Below are 21,795 nucleotides of genomic sequence, written 5' to 3'. Positions count from 1 at the left end.
TTTGCCCCAGCAAGGGAAGAGAGGAACAAAAAGGAATTGCAACAGAATGTTTCTGGAGAAATGGGCTGTCTTTCCCTCTCCCACCAGCTTGAGATCTGGCCTGGCTGAAGCAGAATCATGGTCAAACTATGTTGTTTCCCTGTGCCTACCGCTGACCCTATTCTGCCTCTATATAAAGGTAAAATCAAAACTCATAACCACACTATGAAGAAGCAGGTTTAGTTTTGTGAAGCTTGAAGGAAAAGGTGTCCACAAAACTAGACCTTCCTCTGATCTTCAAAGTCCCAAAGTTCACAAGGGAGATCAAGATTAAAATCAAGTAAGCAGAAGAACTCGAAACCTTATTTATCCTCTATTGTGTCTTACTTAAGTGAAAACACTTCTTTCAATAGTGACTGCTCTCCTCACTTTTTAGGCATTTACCTGGAAATTCAGTGGATTCTGATGTCAGGTAAGTTTCTGAAGCTCTGCTTGCTCCTTTTGCACTGGTTGGCCTTCCCACAGCTCCTGCTCAGCACAGTGGCCTTGCAGAGACACAAGGAGAGGGTGACTGGGACCTGACCTCCCCTCCCAAGGGTCCCACTCCAGACACACAGGAAGGGCTTGCACTGTCCCTGGCCTGCAGCTGAGGCTGGCTCATGCTGGAGGGAAAGCCACAGCACACACTCTGTGCTGCAGCCAGCAAAGAACCAGCACAAAAAAATGACATGCTCAGTTGTAGGCAAATAAATCTCTATATATTAGCAATAATTAATCTTCAATGTAAGAACTGTCCTTGAAAAGGAGAATTTTAATTTTGGATTGAGAAAAGGGTTTTACTGAGAATTTCTGCAATGAGAATTTTCCAGGTGAGCATTTCACACTGCAAATCAAGCACTACAGTCTCAGTGATCTCAGTTTGTCCCCTAAACATTTAAGATCTTGCTTTAATTTGTCATGTCATTAATACCTAAAAGATACAGTATCCTCTCAGCCCCTCACTACTCCAACCGAAATCACATACCTAGTAAATAGAGTATCTGGGGTACCACACAGGCATTTAGTATGTTCTTACAAATTCTGTCAAAGAGAAAGAAAAGCCCCTGTTAAATATAATGAAAACCCTCTGAAGACCTGATACATGCCCTAATTATTGTTCTCTTGATTGCAGAAACAGCATATAGAAAAGCCAGTCTTTATAATTTAAATATCACAACTTTAATATTAATGCTGAAAATTTAGGTGTATCACTAAATATGCTCATAATGTGATACTCAGAAGCTAACTTTCAGCTTTTGAATGTTCTTCTCACATCTGTGGCAGATGTTAGGAACCACTAATGTAAAAAGCAGGAACACCTTGATCTAGGCAGGGATACTATTGTACCATACCTGAGTATCTTAGGGAGACCAAGTTTGCATATGAACTGCCAAAAAGTTCAGACTTTCTAGGAGCCAAAGGACATTTTGCCAAGTTAACATAAGAATGATCAGACCTTCAGCAATTATAAACTCATTAATGAGAATTATCTTGCTACACCTGCTTGCTGAAAATTACCTCACTGATGCTGCTGTTTGATTTGCAGGTATTACCTTGTAATTTTTTCTTCTTATTATTTGATATTAGACATTCAATTCCTGTGCTAACCTTCACCGAGTTTCTTTCATGGAGATTTCAATATTATTTTCTTTGTTTTCTCCCTTTATTTGTTTTCTTCACTGACTTGCAATTGCAGTTGATTTATATCCTTTCATGAAAGTTGAAAATTGGATTCCAGTGAGATATCTTTTCAGGACAAAGTATGTCCACCATCCCACCATGAGTTCATAAACTACATAAATGCAGTGCATTCTGTTGATACCAAATGTATAAGAAGATTTATAAAGCAGATCCATTTCTCATCTAATATAGCATAAAAATAACAAGTGCCTTCTCTGTGAATTATGAAAAAAACTCATCAAGCTTGGGACACACAAACACTTTAACTCAAGATGCTGAAATTACTGTTTTAAGGCATATACCAGCCTTTTTGGCATAGAAGTTTAAGAAAATAGATGTTAATCAAGCTAATAGCTAACTGGCAATCCAAAGGAACAAGCACAAACATTCAATTTTAATACTGCTCAAGGTGCACGGTATTACATATAAAAATAATAAATAATACTGATAATAAATTGCTTAGATGTTATTTTTAGAAGCATTTTTTCCACATGGGAAGTATAAAATTTTAGAGAAATAAATGGTTGAGGGAAACTGAAAATATTTACTGAAAGAGGGGAAAAATCCTTCCCTGTGCTTGGTATTAGCAACTACCTCTAATGCTGTCAAGATTTGATACAGACACTATCATATCTTCTGCTCAAAATACAGATGCACGTGCAATTTTGTACTTCAGACATGCAAAGTGAGAACAGAACAAAACAAAACAAAAAAGCAAACACTACAGGATTTCAAGATACAAGGCTTCAGTTTAGATTTAAAATATTTAGGACCTTCTGCAAATACTAAATACCACAGGAGTTCTCTGGAGGCTGACATCTTTGCTATGTGACTTCTCATACTCAAACCAGAAAAAACCACTGTGAAAATGCCTACAGCTTTCTATTTCTCTTGTTTTCCATTTGTTCCTTCCTCACTTTTCTGCACTCTTTATTTTGTCCTATCTAGTTTTTCTTGCAATCAAAATTCTCAGCCAGGGACAAATGAAAAGGACTTTTGAGCAAATCTTCCTTTGCATCCTCATGAGATGGGCTCTTCACCAGCCAGCCAGCCTTTGATTTCAAACACATCAGCCCTTTAGGGCTTCCAGGATTGTTCTGCCTAATTCTTTCTGTGGGCTCCAGATGCTCCTATTTTGTGTAAGTCAGGGGAAATACAACCTCCTTCCCTCCAGTCAGCTTCCCCATGCTCAGCTCCATGCTTTAAGTAGCTGGTCATGGCAAACAGGTCTCCCTGCTGCACAAGGATATCTTTTAAGGGAACACAGCACAATGTACAAGGGAAATGCAAGCAAACTAAAAAATTAACACAGAACAGGATGGTGCACAGCAAAAAAGGCCTCTTTTCCACCCACAAACATGTTAGTCATAATTTCCTCAAGTACTGGTTACACCTAGCTGTCACACCTACTTGTAATTAGCATGTCTACAAGCTGGTGCAAGTAGGTATTCAGTAATATTTTAATCATCAGATATTTTCATGACATGGTGAGGAGGAAGTCTTTTTATCAAGGCAACATCCCTGTCTACCAGATACCATCACAGGAGATTTATATTTTTCTCACTTTTCCATCCCATCTTAAAAACCACAGGTGGCTGTTTAGCTGCTACACCCTCACTGCTATGGGAAATACTCAGGGCCTCTCTGAATTATTTAATAGGCTCATTGCCATTGCTGGCAGCTGTAAAGTACTAATCCTAATGAAGGTCATGAACATATTCAAAGTGAGTGTACACTCCAACCAATCATCTCCTTGTCTCTGCAATATCTACAAGCCGTTCTTTTGCAGAAGAATTCCTTGTTTCAGAGAAACCAAGGAAACATCACTTGTGCTCTGTATATTGTGTTCAATGAGTCTTTCAACAGAAAAATGGACAATTTTTGAAGACTGAAGAACTGAACTTGCTACTGCACTGAGGTGTCCTTTCACTTCCATTTTCTAAGAGTGTTCTTTAGATCTAACACTAATTGTAACAGTAAGGCTGAACACTCCTTTGCTTAGAAACCGATGTTTATTCTATAATGCAGGAAGGGTCAGTCACAGAAAACACTGCAAATACTGCTTCCTTGGTTTCTGAGCTATTCCTCTCTTTACATTACAGCTGTTACCTGGGCACTTTGAAGGCTTTTGTCTATCTTGTTTCACATCAGTTTGCCCACTCTCACACTGTGTCTTAGTTCCTTTTTTTTTTTTTTTTTCTATTGGGGGAAGTTCTGTAACTGGCACTGCCTAAACCTCAGCATGGAAAATCATGGAATTATTTTCTTCATTGCCAATTTAGACTTGGCATTTCTTTACTACTAATTATTTTACTTATGGGTTCATTAGGTGATTAGCTGGTGTTAATCTGAAATCACCTGGTACCACCAGGGTTGGCAAGGGAAGCAAATGACTTTATGAATGAAGCAATCTATAAAGATTTTTGTACTTCTAAGCAAATGCTAATGCAGAAACAGGTAGATGAAGTAAGTCAGTGAGCAGCAGTGGTGACAGAATTTGTATTTCAATTCAACAGATATAGTGGCTGAGATGAGTGAGTTCCTGCCCAAGCTAATTTTGAAACAGTGCTTAATGAGTCTTCAGTGAAGCCTGAAGTCCAAACCTGAATGCAGCCTCTTCCACAGCTGGGTTTGTCACAGGCTTCAGGGCTGTGCCCCATCTCACATTCCCCCACCCATAACCTTCTCCAATTCTACATCCTTTCCTCAGTCATTTACCACCAGGAGGTTCCAGAGTTACAGGGTGTCCAACACAGTAATATTGCCTGCATCTCAAAAGCACATATAGTTAAAGCATAATTTTAAAATCCACATAGTCCAAGTGGACACCAGGGTTTTATGCAGATATTAGAATTTCAACTATTTATTTTCATTATTTCAGATTTCCAGCTCAAGGCTGGAACGACTTCCCTGTTTACAACCAAACAGAGGAGAAGCCTCATTTTTCAAGTTATCAGTACTAAGAAATATAACACTCCTTTCCACCTCCGGGAACTGACTGCATTTTAAATCTGCCAGATTTTAATCTCAGTAATATATGCAACTTTCATTCTCAGGTTCAGCTTCTACCATGTTTCAGTGATGCTGCTCTGCACGTAAAAAATGGTGCGTACACATAATGTGATAATCAGATGCCAACTTTGGCTGCTGAAAACGTTATTGCCAAGATCTTTTCTCAGATTGTGCCTTCTCTCTCTGAGCTCCATCCCTCAGTTTAGGAAGAACATGCAGTTTAATTCATTTGTTACACGAGCATTTAAACAGAGAAATCAACAACTGCCCTTCCAAAATTTGACATACTAAAATTCATCATGGGAATTTCCTCACTAGAGATAAAATTCAACCCTGAGCAATGGCACAATATAGGAGACATATATATCACTTTCCTCCTCTTCGCAGTAATACATGATTTCACATTCTGTGCGTGGGACAAAATGACCCAATCACAGCAAATCCACACAGACCATGCTGATGCACATAAATGAGCCTACTGCAACTAAATCTCTGCTTTCACTCCTAAAAGAACATTCTCTTAAAATTTCTGAAGTTTCCCGTCCATCTGGCCAGCATAAAGCTGAACACTCAGATAGAAGTCACACTTAATATATAAAAAATATATATAAATAGTATGACACCATAGAGATTAACAGACTGCACTGCATCATGCTACAGCCATCAAGCACATGGACATCTTCTCCTTCATATTTTGAGTTTTCCTTATTTAGGGCACTATAATCCTCAGTAGTCAAGTGGCTACTAAGTGGTATTTCTTAGAACATCCTAATAAACTTCAGCTATTTTAATTAGTAGTTTCCACTCTGGAATAGACAGTTGTTTTGTTATTAAGGTAATCACATTTGTGTTCCAGTGCCAGACCACGTGGTATGTTCACCCTAAACATTAACCTAATTTCTGCAAATGATAGTTTAAAAGTTGTTGAATACATTTAAGTAAAAACTACTCTATTTGTATACTTGTACTCAGAAAAAAACACATGTGAACTGCTTAAATTATGACAAAGGGATAGTTCTAAAAGTAGCCAGTCTTATACTAAGAAAAAGAGACAGAGTACAGCCCGAGTAAAAAAAAAAATAATGGGCTGGTGATTTTTAAGAGTGCCTTTAAATGTAATATGCAGAAGGAATGATCCTCTAACAAAAGATTTAGTCATCTTAAAGACATGACTGGGTAGTTATCTGAAGCACAGCAGTGTTTTCGTTCAGCAAAGAATTACAAGAATGAAATTTATGAAAGGTGTTTGAATTGAATTTTTATTTCATGAATGACAACCTTGCATTTCTATGCAACACTGAATTATATAAATGAGAATGGGTGTCCTGCATCACTTAAATCTAATGTGATGAATCTTTAAAGAGAGATTACACCTGTACAGTAAATAGATGACAAATACACCTACAGTTTCTGGCACAAACACTATATTTCTTAGAAGTGGCAGATGAGATTTACAGAGTATGTACTCCCCTGAGCAAGATTTTATAATCACAGCTCTCCCTCAACAGGTGGCAAAAGTCAAGGGGCACCTGAGAAATGCTCAGACATGTTACAAGTCATTCTTCTATGAAAAAAGGAGAATAGAAGAAAATATATGGAATAAAATAGAAGTCTCTGGAGGTATCCTGCTCATGGGACACAGGAAAGAAGTCATGGATACTAACCATTCTAAAACATTTCTATTCTGAGCGGTAAAATCTTGTCTGTATTCATATAGGTGCAATTCCTCTACAGAACCCAATCATGGGTTCAGTACTTTGAAACTACAACTGTTTTATTTGGAAGATGCTTCTGCACTATAAGGGGGGGGGGGTATTGCTTTCAGATTTCAGTGATTCTGTAGGGTTTTAAACTCTGGCCCCTCCCTCTCCACTCCTGTCCACAGGATACTGCTGAAGTTGAAAACAACGCATTTTGTTATTCCTCTGCCAAATTTGTAATAGGAAGGAAATAAAATAGAAAATCCTTTCTCATAGAAGAAAAAAAAAATCACCTAAAACATATATGCAAGACCATAACACAGGTAGGACTATATGAGTGAACCTGGATCTGACAAATGAAATGAGATTATGACTTTGTATTGCTTTGAGATGATTTGTTACTCTTTATGCAGATTACTAAGGTATTTTCTGCTCAATTTACTTTGTACTGAAGATTTGTTCCCTGCTTGCTTCCTATAATTCTCTCTCCCAAAACAATGTTATCAAGTGGATGTCAGTTAGGAGTACAGGTCTATTATCACAACATTACCAAACTGAAAGAGATGCAGTCTTAGGAGTAATTCTTCTTTTTAATTTCTCTGAAAACATTATGTCCTATAGCCAGAACTCCATGCTGTGTGATTTATCAGCATGATCCTCAATTAATCTACAGCTGTGCCATCACAGCACATCCATATACAGCAGCTTATGACACAACAAAACAACGTGTCCCCCAGCCAGAAAAAAAGCCACCATCTAAGCAGAAAGAAGTGATATTTGGTGTTTATAGTCTAACTCTTCTAGATCAGGAAGAATGAAAAATTAAATACAGATTTGAGAAGCAGCATAAAGGACAAAGGGTTTAATCTAAATGGGGCAAGTGAAAGCTGATATTTTTGTTGCTCTTCCTTTTCCCCTGAACTGAGAGTTTTAGAGACAAATAAAGAAAAATGTATAATTGAAACCAAAGTTCCCTTTATCTTTTAAATCAAGTATTTCTAATACAGGAAAGAGCATGTAATGGGTAACTTCTCATTAACAGCTAGATGACATTCTGAAATTAATTACTATACCAATGTACTCACTAGTGCCCCCTGTAAGAACCTGAAAATATCTAACTGCTTGTATACACAATTTTTTCTCCTCTAAGCCCCTTTAGATTCCTTTCACTCATTAATCTGAAGTCTATGGAATTAGAAGTGATACATCTGGTTAACTAAATTCCAGTTCCCTGCTGAAAAGCAATACTTAACCTGAGAAAGGATAACTGTCCATTTACCAGGATATGAAGTGCCTTTGGAAACTGCCACTAGTGATATGCGCGGATCAGACTTCCGATTCCCAAAGCTGAAGTTATGCTTGCACACCTTACAGGTGCAGAAAACTGAATGAAACCCTCTGTATGTGATTCATCATGGCACTAGAACTGCAGTCCCTCAATGTCATTTTACATAGTCTCATTTTATTTCATGCTGTGGTAATTTTCTAAATTTTCTTCAGCATGTGTAAATCATAAGACAGCTTCACTGATTTGAAACAGCTAATAACAAACAAGTTACCAAGGGACCATCAAAACGATATATCTCCAAGTAAAGCTTAAAAAAAAACCCCTTGTATTTGTTTCAGATATCATCTGAATGTTGAGTATCAAACGCAAGGTGCAGAAAACCTGTGGTATCAATACAGGTTGGGGGATGAAGGGATTAAGAGCAGCCCTGCCCAGAAGGACCTGGGGGTGGATGAGAGGCTGGGCACGACCCAGCCATAGGCACTCACAGCCCAGAAACCAACTGTATCCTGGGGTGCAGCCAAAGCAGCACAGGCAGCAGGGTAGGGGGGGGATTCTCCCCAGGTAAGCTGCTCTGGTGGGACCCCACCTGGAGTGCTGCAGCCAGCTCAGCATAAGAAAGACACAGACAGGTTAGACATGGTCCAGAGGAGGGCCACAGAGATGGTCAGAGGGCTGGAGTGCCTCTCTGATGATGGGAGGCTGAGAAAGTTGGGGATGTTCAGCCTAGAAAAGAGAAAGCTTCAGGGAGACCTGAAAGAGTACCTGAAGGAGGCCTGAAATAAATCTGGGGAGAGACCTTTTAGCAGGGCTGTTGCATCTTGTGAAGATGATGTACTTTGGCTCATTTCATGCATTCTCTGTAGTCTCATTCTCCTTTTGTACAGGGCAACAAAGGAGGTAAGAGACATGACAAAATGTTGAGAACCAAAGAATGGCTAAGCTGGACCAGCATAAAAAACATAGAGCAAATGAAGCCCTTGGGTATTTCAAAGCAGCATTAAGAAGCCCATGCAACCCCCTCCTCCATCCTTGCTGTAAAAATCTGTTAAAAAAACATTCCTTGGACCTACTCAGCAATTACTGTTTCCACAGACCTCTGGCTCCCTTGCTGGCACGGCAGGGCCATGGGACAGCAGAGCAGCACTCCCTCCCAGGACAAGGCAAGGTCTGTGCCCCACCAGGTCAGCTGCAGAGGGAGGGCAGGGCAGAGGCAAGGAGATGGTGGCCAGTGCAGCTTTCCAGGAGCCACTCCACAATGCCAGACTTCTGTCTACCAGGTCAGTGAGATGGAAGTTTGAAGAGGTCAGACCTTTCATAGAGGGAGGGAGCCCCCAGGGAGCAGGGGCAAATGACACATGAACCTGGCTCTGAGAACCTGGACTGCCCCACTTCACTTGTGCAAAGCAAATGAGAAGAGGCAGAGTCAGAGCCGTCTGAACACTCCCAAGAACCAAAACTAGTAATGTCCCCTCCCTGCAAAAAAACCAAACTCAAACAAAGAGCACAATTTTTTTTGATTGGGCTGTTCCTGCCTGGAGCAGAAAAAAAATGGGCATTTGGCATCTCCCTCCTACCTCTTTAGGTCATGAACAGAGACATGATCCTCACCACAGACACCTCATCAGACAGAACAAGGCTCTCATGTTGTGAGAAAGCCATCAGCCCAGCGACAAAAGAAGGACTAGGTTTTCTTGTACACCTTCTCCTTGGACACTGCCTAAACTCCAGGACAGCAAAAGCCCAGCCCAACTGTTGTAGTGTGTTCGTTAAGTTCATTTAATTCCTCCCCCATTTTATGTATCTGCTCCCCCCCATTTTGTGTGAAACGGTTCTGTCCTCCTCAGTTTTCCCACCACAGCCCTGCCAGTTCTATTGTCAATCTGTTAGGTTATATAATTCTTCCTCCTCTTTTTCCCTTATATGTATGCTTTTTCTCCTCCCTGGGCCAAGTCAATCACCCCCCCCCCCCCCCACTCCACCTAGTATTCCAGAAGCTTCTCCTCTTTGGGGGTTGTGGTTGGCTGTGGTCCCGGGGCCCCTCCCATACCTGGTACCTATTGGGCTATCCACTATGTCATTTCTGTTAAGCTCATCCCTTCTTCTCCCCCTATTGGTCTTCTGTAAACCCCTCCCAGGTCCACTCCTTCCCTTTATAACCCTGATGCACCTTTTGTTCTGGGTCATTCGCTGGTACATCAGGGGGTCCCTCCCTTACTGGCATTGTGGGCTTTCCAAAAAACCTACTTCACCCCCAGCGAGTGTCCAGCTCCTTCCTTCTCGTCATTTAGCAGCGATGCAGTCCGCAGCCAGCACAGCCTGAGGCCTTACGACGCCGAGGGGCGCTGGCAGACCATGCAGCTGGGTGTCGGCCTTAACCTCAGCTAGCCGGACACTGACCTTGAAGGCCAGTTACACCTCGCCGCACCCAAGTGCAGCAGGCATGAAGCAGCAAAAGCTGCCACTGCCACCTGGTTCCTCTTCCCATCCCTCCAGCAGCATCTAGTCCATGAAGAAAGACTGGACTCCAGAAACAAACCCTGCTTCTACCCTACTAAAGCAAAACACACCTTTACTGGAGAAATGCAACGTTACTACAAACAGCACTTGAGATAAAGCATCCTTGGTGCAGACACTTTCTTCAGCAAATGAAGTATGAGGTAGGAGTGGGATGGAAGGCAGAGAAGAGGGCAAGAGCATCTGTCCAGATACACAATGGCAATTCTCACCTTTGTCGGTTTTTCCTGAGCTGCATCACAGGACAATGAAATACTGCGTTTATCCTTGCCACTGGCAAATGGCCAGGAGCAGCAGATAACTCTTTCCTTTGAAAAGCAGCTGCCTTGGCTGTTAACAGCTCTCCAGTCAGCATTCTTCCTCCACACAGAAACCCAGCTTGCAAGCTGACATATTTCTGCTTTGCACCTGCCATCAAAAATTCCACAGGCCTCTTCTCTTGGGTCTCTGTGCCATGATGCCCAGGAAGTGGTGCAGCCTGTGGCAGCACAGCTTTTGGGAACAGACATCTTCAGAGGTGCTGGTGTACTGGTGGAAGCACTCAAGCATCAGTAGGAGGAATCTCAGGGAGATGGACCTGGCCTGAAGGAATGGAGGCTGTCAGAGAAGCCTGCGGGCAGCCTGGCAGCTGCCTGCACACACAGGAACACTGGGCAGCTCTGAGGTTAGCAGGCAGTGCTGCAGTGTGCACCTGCCACAAACATATTCCCCAATAGGTAACCCATTGCAAGAGCATGCCTGATGAGCCCTGCAGATCCCACCCTAAGTGACTCTTCAGAGACAATAAAACTTTTACTGCTTAGCTTTCTACTATCCAACCTCCTTTCAATTAATCCTTCCTTTCAGGGTTCTCTTTAATTCCAACAGATCAATCACAGCTCCTCATTCTCCTAATGCTCTCAGAACAGTCTCTGCAGTACCTTGCATGCCCTGTCTCTATCAAGGAAAGGAGGCAGCTCAGCTCCACACACCCAGCACTCCAACGAGCACCAAGTGGTTGTGGAACCACATGAAGCTGCTGGACTTTGAAGTCCATTCAACTGTGACTGAACTGTGTCACAACACCTTCCCTATGGTGACCTTCTGGGGACTGAGACAGACATTCTCAGGTTGTGTGCATTCTGAGACTCTCCCTAAGCTTTTACCCAGGCTGCCAGGGTTGTCCTGATGCCAGCAAGATTCATATGCCCTTCACAGAGCTGAGGAGGACAGGCTCACTCCTCCAGTGCATCTTTGTCACTTTTGTAAGGTTGGAGTCAAAAGTATTTGCCTGCAGCCCCTGAAACCAGTGAGTGCTCTTAAAGCATGGTTTAAGACCTCAGCAGGTTTTAAGATCTAAATGCTCACAGTTTACCAGCAGCACCAGTGCTCTTACACAGCAACACTTACTTCATCTGATAAAGTCGTTCTTTGTAGAGAGCTCAGAACAAGCACAGCTCTCCCATTTCTCATCCCACCGCCCCAGACCACTGGGGATATTACTCTTCAAGGCTTTTATAAACTTTATCTGGAAGTTACATCCTTTTTACAGAAGAGGGCTCATCTATTTCTCTGAGGGAGCACAACAGAAGCATGAGCTTCCAGACAGTGATGCCAGCCTCTGGAGGGTGATGACAACTGTTCACACAGACCCCACAGCTGACAAAGCTGTGCTCCCGAGCTCAGCACTGACAGCCCACAACCAGAACAGTGAGGATGCTTTGTCCTCATGGCAGCTACAGAAACCCCAGGCTTGCAAAATAGTGTGATTTTGTCTGTTTTGCCTGGTTTCATGTTTGACGTGGATTAAATGTCAATAACTATAGACTAAACCTCTAGTTCAAAATTCTAATTCTGCAAATAAGCAAACAATCATTGATTCCATGTGCCACTCTGGCTGAAAGGCAACCCTTCCTCCCTCTTAATTAACAGCCCTCTTCAAATTCCATCAGTAATCATGTAAACATCCCATCAAAAAAGCTTATCTCTCCTATATGAATAATTCAAAACCTTTAGGTTTATGAGGGAAATCAGTAACAAACCTGCCTGAACAAAAATTGTTAGTGTTATTTAGTTGAGTTACAAATACAAGCTATAAGTTGCTTTTCAGTAAATAAATTAATTTGCCTTTTGTACTGTGTCTGAGTGCTCCCTCCAAGCACATCCTTTGAGGCTTCCCATTTCAAAAGGAAAATTTCACACTTACTGCTTTTAGTGCAGAAGTCTGGGCTGGTACTTTTTATATGAGAGAAGGCATTACCCTTTGAAGACCAAAAGGGATTGTTAAGTAAAAGCTTAACAACCAAAAGAGCTTTTACAGCTACTGCTGTCAAATTTGAAACATTATTTTTAGCTTAGACAGCATGACAGTAACACACCCAGTTATAATTTACACCACAGGTACAGGCTGGCTGGAGAATGGAACAAGACTAGACCTGGGGAGACAGACTGGGGATGTTTGTGGATGAAAAGCTCAACACGACCTGGCAATTTGTGCTTGCAGTCCAGAAATCCAACTGTGTCCTGGGCTGCATCCAAAGCACCATGGCCAGGAGGGCCACGGAGGGGATTCTGCCCCTCTCCTCTGGTCTCTGACACCCTACCTGCAGTGCTGCAGCTCTGGGGTCCTCTGCACAGGACGGACAGGGAACTGCTGGAGCAAGCCCAGAGGAGGTCACCCAGATGCTCAGAGGGCTGGAGCACCTCTCCTGTGAAGACAGGCTGAGAGAGTTGTGGCTGCTCAGCCCAGAGAAGGCTCCAGGAAGACCTTAGAGCCCCCTTCAGTACCTGAAGAGGCCCTACAAGAGCTGGCGAGTGACTTTTCACAAGAGCACTAAGTGACAGGACAAGGGGGAGTAGAGTTAAACTAAAGGAGGATAGGTTTAGATAAGATATGAGGAAGAAATTCTTCATGCTGAGGGTGGTGAGGCTCTGGAACAGGTTGCCCTCAGAAGCTGTGGACTCCTCATCCCTGGAAATCCTCAAGACCAGGCTGGATGGGGCTCTGAGCAACCTGGTCTAGTGAAAGGTTTCCTGACAGGGACAGCGAAGACAGAATGGGATGATCTTTACAGTCCTTTTCTACACAAACCATTCTATGTGATTCTATGAAGAAGTCATCATCTCTAAAGGTATTAGGGAAGATTGTTCAGACATGTTTTGCACCTTCTGCGGTAGGTAGTGCAGGACTAATGCATTTCATTCTCAAGTGAAATACAAAGAAAATACTAAAGTTAAGAACCAAAACATCACCCAAAAAAGAACAAACTTAATTAAGAACAAAGTTAATTTAGTTCACCCCATAGAGAAATTTTAGCCTATTGTATTTTGCTTACTGAATGTTCATTCACCTAGAAGACAAAAAAAACTCTTGAGAAGGCTTTATCCTCAGTTGTGTAAGCATTCTTGAATGTAATATGTATTTAAGGGCTCATAAAATAGAAAGAGGTGATGTCTATAATAAGTAACCATTCATTGTTACTTTTCCAAAGTAAGTGAAATTTTCAAATTCAGGAATAATTTTCTTTAAAAGCAAAACAAACAAACACACCAAAGAAAAACCCCATAAAAATCCCCTCAAACACCACAAAGTCCAACAAAACTAAAAAAAAAAAACCAAACCAAAGTCAACCAAAAAGAAACCCCACTAAAAAAAAAAATTAAATGGCTTGCAAGTATAACTAACTTAATTTTAATTTTCAATGGGCAGTGTCAGCTGCAGAGAAAAAATCCTTTGGACAACATCTTTAAGTTTGTCTTCCCTTTTCTTTCTGTCAGATGTGGAAAAGCATGCATCATCATCACGATTAATGCGATTTTTGTCATACACAAAGGGTGTGAGCCATGGTGTTCGAAGGAGCGCTCTGAAGTTTTAAAGCTCCCCACTCTGCCATGACTCATGTACACGGAATATACAGGCCATGAATCTTTGGCACGTATCTTCATGGAGTACACAGTAATCTACCTGCCCCGTATCTTACACCAAATAGCAATCTAGTCCTAAAAGAAAATAAAAAAATTAAAAAAAAAGAAAAATCAACACTTACAAAAACCCAATAAAGGAAAAAAAAATGTGCAAACTTGAACTCCTTTCCCTCCTTTCTGTTAATTTGAAAAAAATTGCATGGTCTCCATCAGAAAGGATATGTTCCTATTGGTATTTGTGCTAGAGGCAGGAGTCTGAGAGCTGATCCAATGCAGCTCAAAATTCCCTCTGAGCACAGACAGCTCTTCAGCCTGGCTGTGTGAAAAGCTGACAGCTACCAACAGAGCACCAGAGTGATAGGACTGGCACACATCCATCTGCTCGTGTTTCCCCTGACCCCGATGATAGGGGTGCAGGGTGGAAGGCATGGGAGGATCAACCCAATACAAAGCTGGACTGATGGGGTCTTTCTTCGGAGGGCGCCTACAGCAATGTTCAAATCCACATTCCAAGTGGCAAAACAAAACTCATCTTCACAGTGGATGTTTCTGCTACCCATATGACTGTGGGGGTTTTTAATTTTTTTTCTCTTTCCTTTGAAAACCCATCTCCATGTGTAACCAACTAACATCCCGTGTCCCAGTTCAATTCACTGTAATTGTCATCTGTGTTGACTAGGTTTCCTTCCTTACTGAGGTGCTGTGAGCAGTACAGTCACAAGAGAGCCTGCTACTCCAGCACAGACAACCAAAGGGATATTTTCAAAGCGAAACAAGAAAACCCTCTTCAGGGCATGTCAGGGAAAGAGGGCATCCTATAGGCACTATGAGGCAGCCACAGGTGGAACAGAATGCTTAAAGTTCAACAGAAACAGTAGTTTCAGTCACTACCACTGTCTCCACAATTCACTGATGTAAGCAGGTATTTTTCTCCCTTTCATGCAAAGAATAGTAATTTTTCCTCTTATCCATGTGTGACTCTATACAAAACATGAGACTGTGATAGTTTCTTTAACAGATGGGAAATGGTGCAATGGTGCTCTTCAAAAAGCATAAAGCCGTTACAGGTATTTTGCTAGATAATTCTCTGGCTAAAATTTCCTTTTTAAGATTTCCTCTTGTACTCTGAACATCCAAACTTGCATAAGGCAGTAGGACATGCAAAAAGTGCCAGCTTTTCCCTTGGAGAAATGGGTTTTTTAAAGAAGTTTTAAAAAATTAGTTTTAAAAGAAAGTGAAGTATCTTGCTCTGAAAAGTGCACTTAACTCTTCCTTGATGAAAATAGGAGTGATCTGAAAATGGACATAATCTTCCCTCTTTGATCAACACAGCAAAGATGAAACACCAGAAATACTTACAATTCCTAAGGCAAGTTTCTTCTACATCTGCTTTAGGCTATTTTGGCTGTAGCATTTATATACTCTAATTATTTTGTGCATTAAATACCATAAATATCCCTGTTGATTTTTGATCTATTTGTGGGTTCCAACATACAGCTGTATTTCATTTGGCTGAGAGGACATTCTGCAAGTAGGACTTGTACACCAATGCATTTCAGGGACAATCATTATTATTTATGGATAAACCAGTGATGCTAACAGCTTTTCCCTATGTTATTGTTCAATTTTATATCTGTGTACCTACAGCAAAGCATAGCTCTGTGGGACAGAGGAAGAAAATGTACTTATGATTTACTTTGAAAGCAAGTGAACAATCACTTAGCTTTATGTGGCAGGAACTTTGCAGTCCATTTGCAACACAAAAAAATAGCTTTGTAAGCAAAAAAAATCCTAGCAATTTCTTCAGAGACAGCAGATCTTTCTCCAAGACAATACACTAGATTAACAGAAGTATTTTCTCTCCGTTTATGAGTAAGCTCCCTCCTCAAATTAGCTTAACCTACTGTACATATAGCACAACATTAAGTATTTCTCCCTTTTGTGCATGTATCTGGGGTTCTATTGGTAGCTGCCATCTGCAAAAGGTATTTTATTTGACTGGCATGCACAGAATACATTTGGTTAAGCACATGAGGAAGAGAAGAAGAGTTAGTAGCAGAGAGTAAGTTACATATCTCAGAAAGACAATCATGCAGGTTACATCCACCTACCTGTACTAGTGCGATATGTGCCTGTGTGTGCTGGTTGCAGAGGGTCCCCCTGGCTCTGGCTGAGACTCCTCATAGGGGGCTTCTGATAAACTCTGTCTTCGTAAATAGGATCTATGTGGTGCTCTGGAGACTGCAGTGCCCTTAACTCCGAGCCAAGGTGGCTGTGCTGGCTGCTGTAAGATGCCCGAGACCCAGCTGCAAACAGATTTATAAGAGACGTTTAAGAGGGAGAAAACAAGAGACAAATACAGGATCTGACTGATAAAATTTTACTTTAAAGTAGCATTTAAACACAAAAAAATCCCCAAAGCTAAGTAGTAAGTGTTTTCAACATGCAAATAGAAATAGCAAGCAAGGGCAGCTACAGCTCCACTTAAACCCTTTAGCTGCATCATTCAGCTGCCTGCATCTACACAAAAATCCCATTTCTTCCAAGGAAACTACATATTTTGGTGAGATCGATATCATGATTATCATCTCTTTTTAAAGAGAGACCAAAGAACCCACCACCTCCTCTCAAAAAAAAGAAGAAAAACGCCAACTCTCCCATTTCCAAAACACAAAAAAATCCCCAAACCAAACTAAACCCAAACCAGTCCCCCACCCCCTCATTAAAAAAAAGAAAAACCCAAACAAACAAAACCAAACAAACAAGAAAAGGCAAAAGCTGTACAACCCAGGAATGTCCTCAACTAAACGGGTCCAGGACTGGGGGAGGTAGGAGGGTTGGGGAGAAAAAAGCAGCAGCAGACAGAACGAGTTTCACATGTTATGCCCACATCTGAAGACCTACAAATAAAATAGGCTGGAGTAGATGAATGGATCTAGATTTACATGAAGGCTTATCTTTCAAATGCTTCTCAAAATCGCAAGAGAATGGTTGTGCCTTATCAACATTTTGTCTTCGACACTTTGAAAAAAAATCAAGTTGCTAAGACTTTCTACAACTTAAATATCCTCTGAGAATGAATAAATTAAACACACCTCCTGAAAAAAACCATTTTAAGGATACAGCATTTTTTTTTTTGTAAATAACAAGATCAAATGCGATTTTAATAAAACATCTTATTCTACTATTAAAACCAGATTATATTAGAACATTTAAAAATGAGACTTGTATATTTCCAGCCGTGATTGAAGTTGTCACTTCAATCCTTTTGCCACTCAGGTACTTCAGCTCTGTGGTCTGTTATCAAGAGTGGCAAGAAGAGTCATGGGGATGCTGTACAAACATTACACATTTTGAAGGTAAGAATAAAGTAAAGTAGGCGATAAGTATGCAAGTGACACTTTGCAAATGTCAGATCTATACCACAAAGTGGTAACATGCTACTTCAGTGTTTAGGAAAGCAATCACAGATACAACTATTCTGGCCCTTGCTGCTAGTTCTGTGAGGTTGAAATCGGGATGTAGGTGATGTTCCACTGGCTGAGCTTGTACTGCTCACACCACGGGCGTAGCTATTCCTGCTGAAAGCCTCTGCCACAATCATTGTGCTTGCAGTGGTTTTGTTGTATAAACAGACACTGAATACTTTTAAAATGCAAAGCACAGATATAAAGTAAGATGAGATAGCAACACAGGATGGAAATGAGAAATATACACTGACACAATATTACTTAAACTTTAATACAAATTGTCTGGAGAAAAGAATAATTTATTCCCTTTCCTTCTTCTAATCAGCTTGTGCCATATATGTGTTTTCTTCCGAATTTTTCAACTTTTATGCATGTTTTTAGTGGAATGCCCTATTTGCATATTTTTCCCTTCAAACATTTTTCAGTCTGAATTGCCATTAGCACACTGCTGAAAGTAATTCTGTTGCTCCCCTTACTAGAAAGTCTGCCAAGAGTCCCAAATATTTTATCTATAACTACAGCAATTATCCAGAAAGTTGATATTACTATTACAGAATTTAATTCTTCATGGTCTACATTTTCAAAGTGCTCTTAAGCCCCGCACCCTTGAGACAGATTTTCAGAGCAGCTGAACTGCTCCCACCAAGGTCTAGTATCCTTCAGAGTGGCCTGAAAAAGAGCCTGTTGTGATTATGTCCAAATTTCAATGCATATTTGGCTCAATCTGCATCAAATGAAAAAATACAGGAAAACTGAGAACATTTCAGACATTTACCAGTATATCAACAAATCAGACTTGCTATAGAATAAAGAATTACAACCCCATTCTAGAAGCATTACAATTTTTTTGCCCACATACAAGTTAACAGTGGTTTTCAAACAACAGATTTTCTTTCTAACTCAGCTTCCTGTAAGCCAAAAGATTTTTCCCACTGAACTCAGTAGCAGTATAATCCAGATATCAGCATGTTTCCAAACTGTTATGGTAATCTTCTGGTGATGTGGGCTTAATTCAACCTCCTTCATACTCTATCAATAGTTCTGCACTTACAAGTGCTGATAGTAGTCTAAACAGAATCTTAATATTAGTTTATTAAGCTAATATTGAACAGAGATTTATTTGCAAATTATACATGTAATTAAGACTTTACTACTGTAGTAAACAGTAAGCACATATATAACCAGAGAAACTTCTTGACCAAAACATTTAATCAACCTGTTTTGACTGAAAACAGTTAAGTGGCAATCTAAAAACAACTTCAAAGCATCTGAGTAACACATTATGACTGAACATCCCTCCCAAGAAGGTCAAGAGTTAAAACCCTATCAGTGAGTAACTGCCACTATCCCTCTAACACTTCAGAAAAATTAAGATTTCAACACGTAACCAAAATATTTTCATTTTAGAAACGAAACTACTCTCAAATCTCAGAAATTAAGGCCATTTTAAAATCATGTCTCTTAAACACCTTAAGTTTTAAGCAAAAATGATACTTTTCTATATGCAATTTTACTACATTATTTCCAAATTACCAGGTATCAATATTTAAACACAAGAAACTACTACCCTTTAAGGTTCTTAAATCTAGCTAAAAAGACAATAAGTCAGAAGATTTTAAGAGATGTAACACCATCATACTTTTTAATGTTTCTATTAAGTAGGTATTTAAAAAACTACAACAGCAAGTTGATTTAAGTTAAAATTTCCTTTCAGTTGCTCCTAGAAGTTTTTCTATGTATTAATTTATTCAAGTCTCAACTAAAGAGCAACAAGTTTTTATTGCATATTTATTTTAAATATTAAAATCAACTAACTAGTAGCTGTTATATCAAGAGTTATATCCAGGGAAGGTCACACAGATAACTTAGGGATTTCAGACAACTGAATCCCACCTCATCTACACACTCAACCCTGCACCATCTGGAAGGCACTGGAGGGACAGTTGAGATGACTGATCAAAACAAGGACCATGAACTCAAAGAACTGATGTCACTGAGAAGGAGAGGTGGAATGGGGCTCCTGCCTGTATCCCGGGTTAGCAGCCAACAGCTACATCCTTTCCTATTCAAAGCTGCAAGCTGATCTGTACCACTGCCTTCAAAAACTCCTGCATTAAAGCATTTTGAAGCTCACAGAGGCTGGAAAAGCAACCAGATTGGAATGGAGAAACAGCAACCAATATACCACCGGAAGCAATAGAAGCAAGGCCCACAAGCAGTCTCGCATTAAGGAAGCTCAGCACCCTCAAAAGCAGTTTCCCTAAACGTAGAGGCATCATGAATGCATGGCTGCCCTGAGACTGCACTCACTAAACCTTCTTATCCAGCTGCCAGCCCTTCTCCCCTGCACTAATAGCCCTGCCCCTCTCTGGGTGCCTGAAATCAAAGCAGTGATGTGCAGCAAGGCCACACACCTTTCTCCTACATAATCTGAAAATGGACTCAGCCCCACTCCCTGGCCAGCCGGCCCTAACAGCAATGGTGGTTTTATTTCAGAGATGTAATCAGGCATCAAGCCCATTCACAGACAGGTCTATGCTCAAGTTCAAAGAAAACTCATTATTAAACTTTCAGTCCTGCTAGTTGTTATTTATAGATGATGTATCCAGCATCAGCGCATAGCCAGAACTCTCATGATCATGGTGGTCAAAAAGTGGGGTAGTAGATTTAATTTAAAAAGCCCAAACAAACCAAACCAATCCAAAACCACTGAGAAGAACTAAACTATTATTTAGGTGTTCAATAAACCATCCATTAATCAATTATTCCAATAGTGCAGTCTTGTTTGACAGATGCATCTGTGGCATCACAGCAGAAGGTATATAGAAGACTATACAGCTTTAAAATAGCTGTGAGAGGCACAAAATTAAGAAAAAAAATTAATAACTATTTGAACCAAAGCATATGGTAAGAAGAGTCTTCTCTGTCTTCCGAAGCCTCCAAGACTGAAACCTGAAAGCAAGTGGAACATCCTATCTTCTGCATCACTGTGGAGCTTTTACAAGTCATCTGTGGCAAGGTTCCACTGGAGTATCACATGAGCCCCTAGTCAGGTGAACTGGATTAGGGCAACAAGGATAACCTAGAACTGTCCAGATGAAATTACATATTCCTACATGTGGTATTTCCTCTCTTTCCACATTCAAGAGGAGCAATATGAAAAGTGCAGTCCTACCAAAATGGATCAAAAAGTTGATCTCCACTCTTCACACTTGAAAAATGCTCACCCTACTAGTTAAATTTTTCCACATTAGTTTGATATGTTCCTCTCCAGCATAGGGAAATAGTTGTTTCCTAGGAAATGCTCTTTTTTGACAAAGTCTCACTTCCCACAGGAAGATAAATACTGTAATCAGACAAGTGTAACATGAGAGATATACACCAAATAATCCCTAATTGCTCTTCATAGCTGGTGCAGGCTGTCAAGAAAATAAATACAACAGATACATTTGAATGACACTGCTGATCTGACAGTTCTGGTCAATAAAGTAAACCAATATATTGCATTTGTCATTGCAAGAAACTAAAGACATTAAAATTCCTGAAATTAACGGATCACGGGCATTGCATATGCTCTAATAAATCTTGGACAGTTTTTATTTGTGCCTCTTTGGAAAGGCTTTATAACCGATCATCCTACCTTGCTACACCTTTAAGAAGAAGCCCTACAAAGTCCTAATACTCTCTAAACATGTCTAATAGCAAGAGCATACAGTATTGTCCTGTCCAGGATTTAAGAGCTCCTTGGAAACACAAAATATGAAAGTGATAATCTCAATGTTAAAAAACCCATTCAGATCTAACCAGGTATACCATTCAGCCCTCATTCAGAAATTCTGGATCATTAAATACATTGATCAAGAGTCCTGTTAAACAATCTCCTTATGTATATGATGGAGGAACATCATTAGTGACACATGAGCTGAAGAACAGCCATTGTATTATCCCTTACCAGTTACATGTTAACAGCTTAATTTAATTAATTAAACTTGGTGCAACTCCAGACCTTCCAACACACAGCAGACCTCTGGCTACTTAAGGCTATAAGTACCAAAATCAGACTGAACACACTACAACACTCTGCACTTAGAAGATGCATCTTTCTGACAAGGAAGATTGAAGATCTACAGCTGGCTGCATCAATTCTTAACTTTAAATATAATGACAATGTTGCTTACATTACAAGTTAAAAAAAAAAACCGACAAC

General features: G+C 40.5%; 1 protein-coding gene across 3 annotated transcripts in view; it reads right to left on the bottom strand.

Moving 5' to 3' along the window:
- The window catches only part of CTNND2 (catenin delta 2), a 521,421-nt gene that overhangs the window by 232,100 nt on the left and 267,526 nt on the right, over nucleotides 1-21,795 (bottom strand). For all 3 annotated transcript variants that reach the window (XM_058819679.1, XM_058819688.1, XM_058819696.1), the window contains exon 7: nucleotides 16,230-16,424. In XM_058819679.1, the coding sequence (XP_058675662.1) occupies nucleotides 16,230-16,424 (195 nt within the window). The remainder of the gene's footprint in view (nucleotides 1-16,229; nucleotides 16,425-21,795) is intronic.

The sequence above is a fragment of the Ammospiza caudacuta genome, chromosome 1 (assembly GCF_027887145.1).
Source record: "Ammospiza caudacuta isolate bAmmCau1 chromosome 1, bAmmCau1.pri, whole genome shotgun sequence".
Taxonomy (NCBI): Eukaryota; Metazoa; Chordata; class Aves; order Passeriformes; family Passerellidae; genus Ammospiza; species Ammospiza caudacuta.
This window is presented reverse-complemented; position numbering and strand designations above follow the sequence as displayed.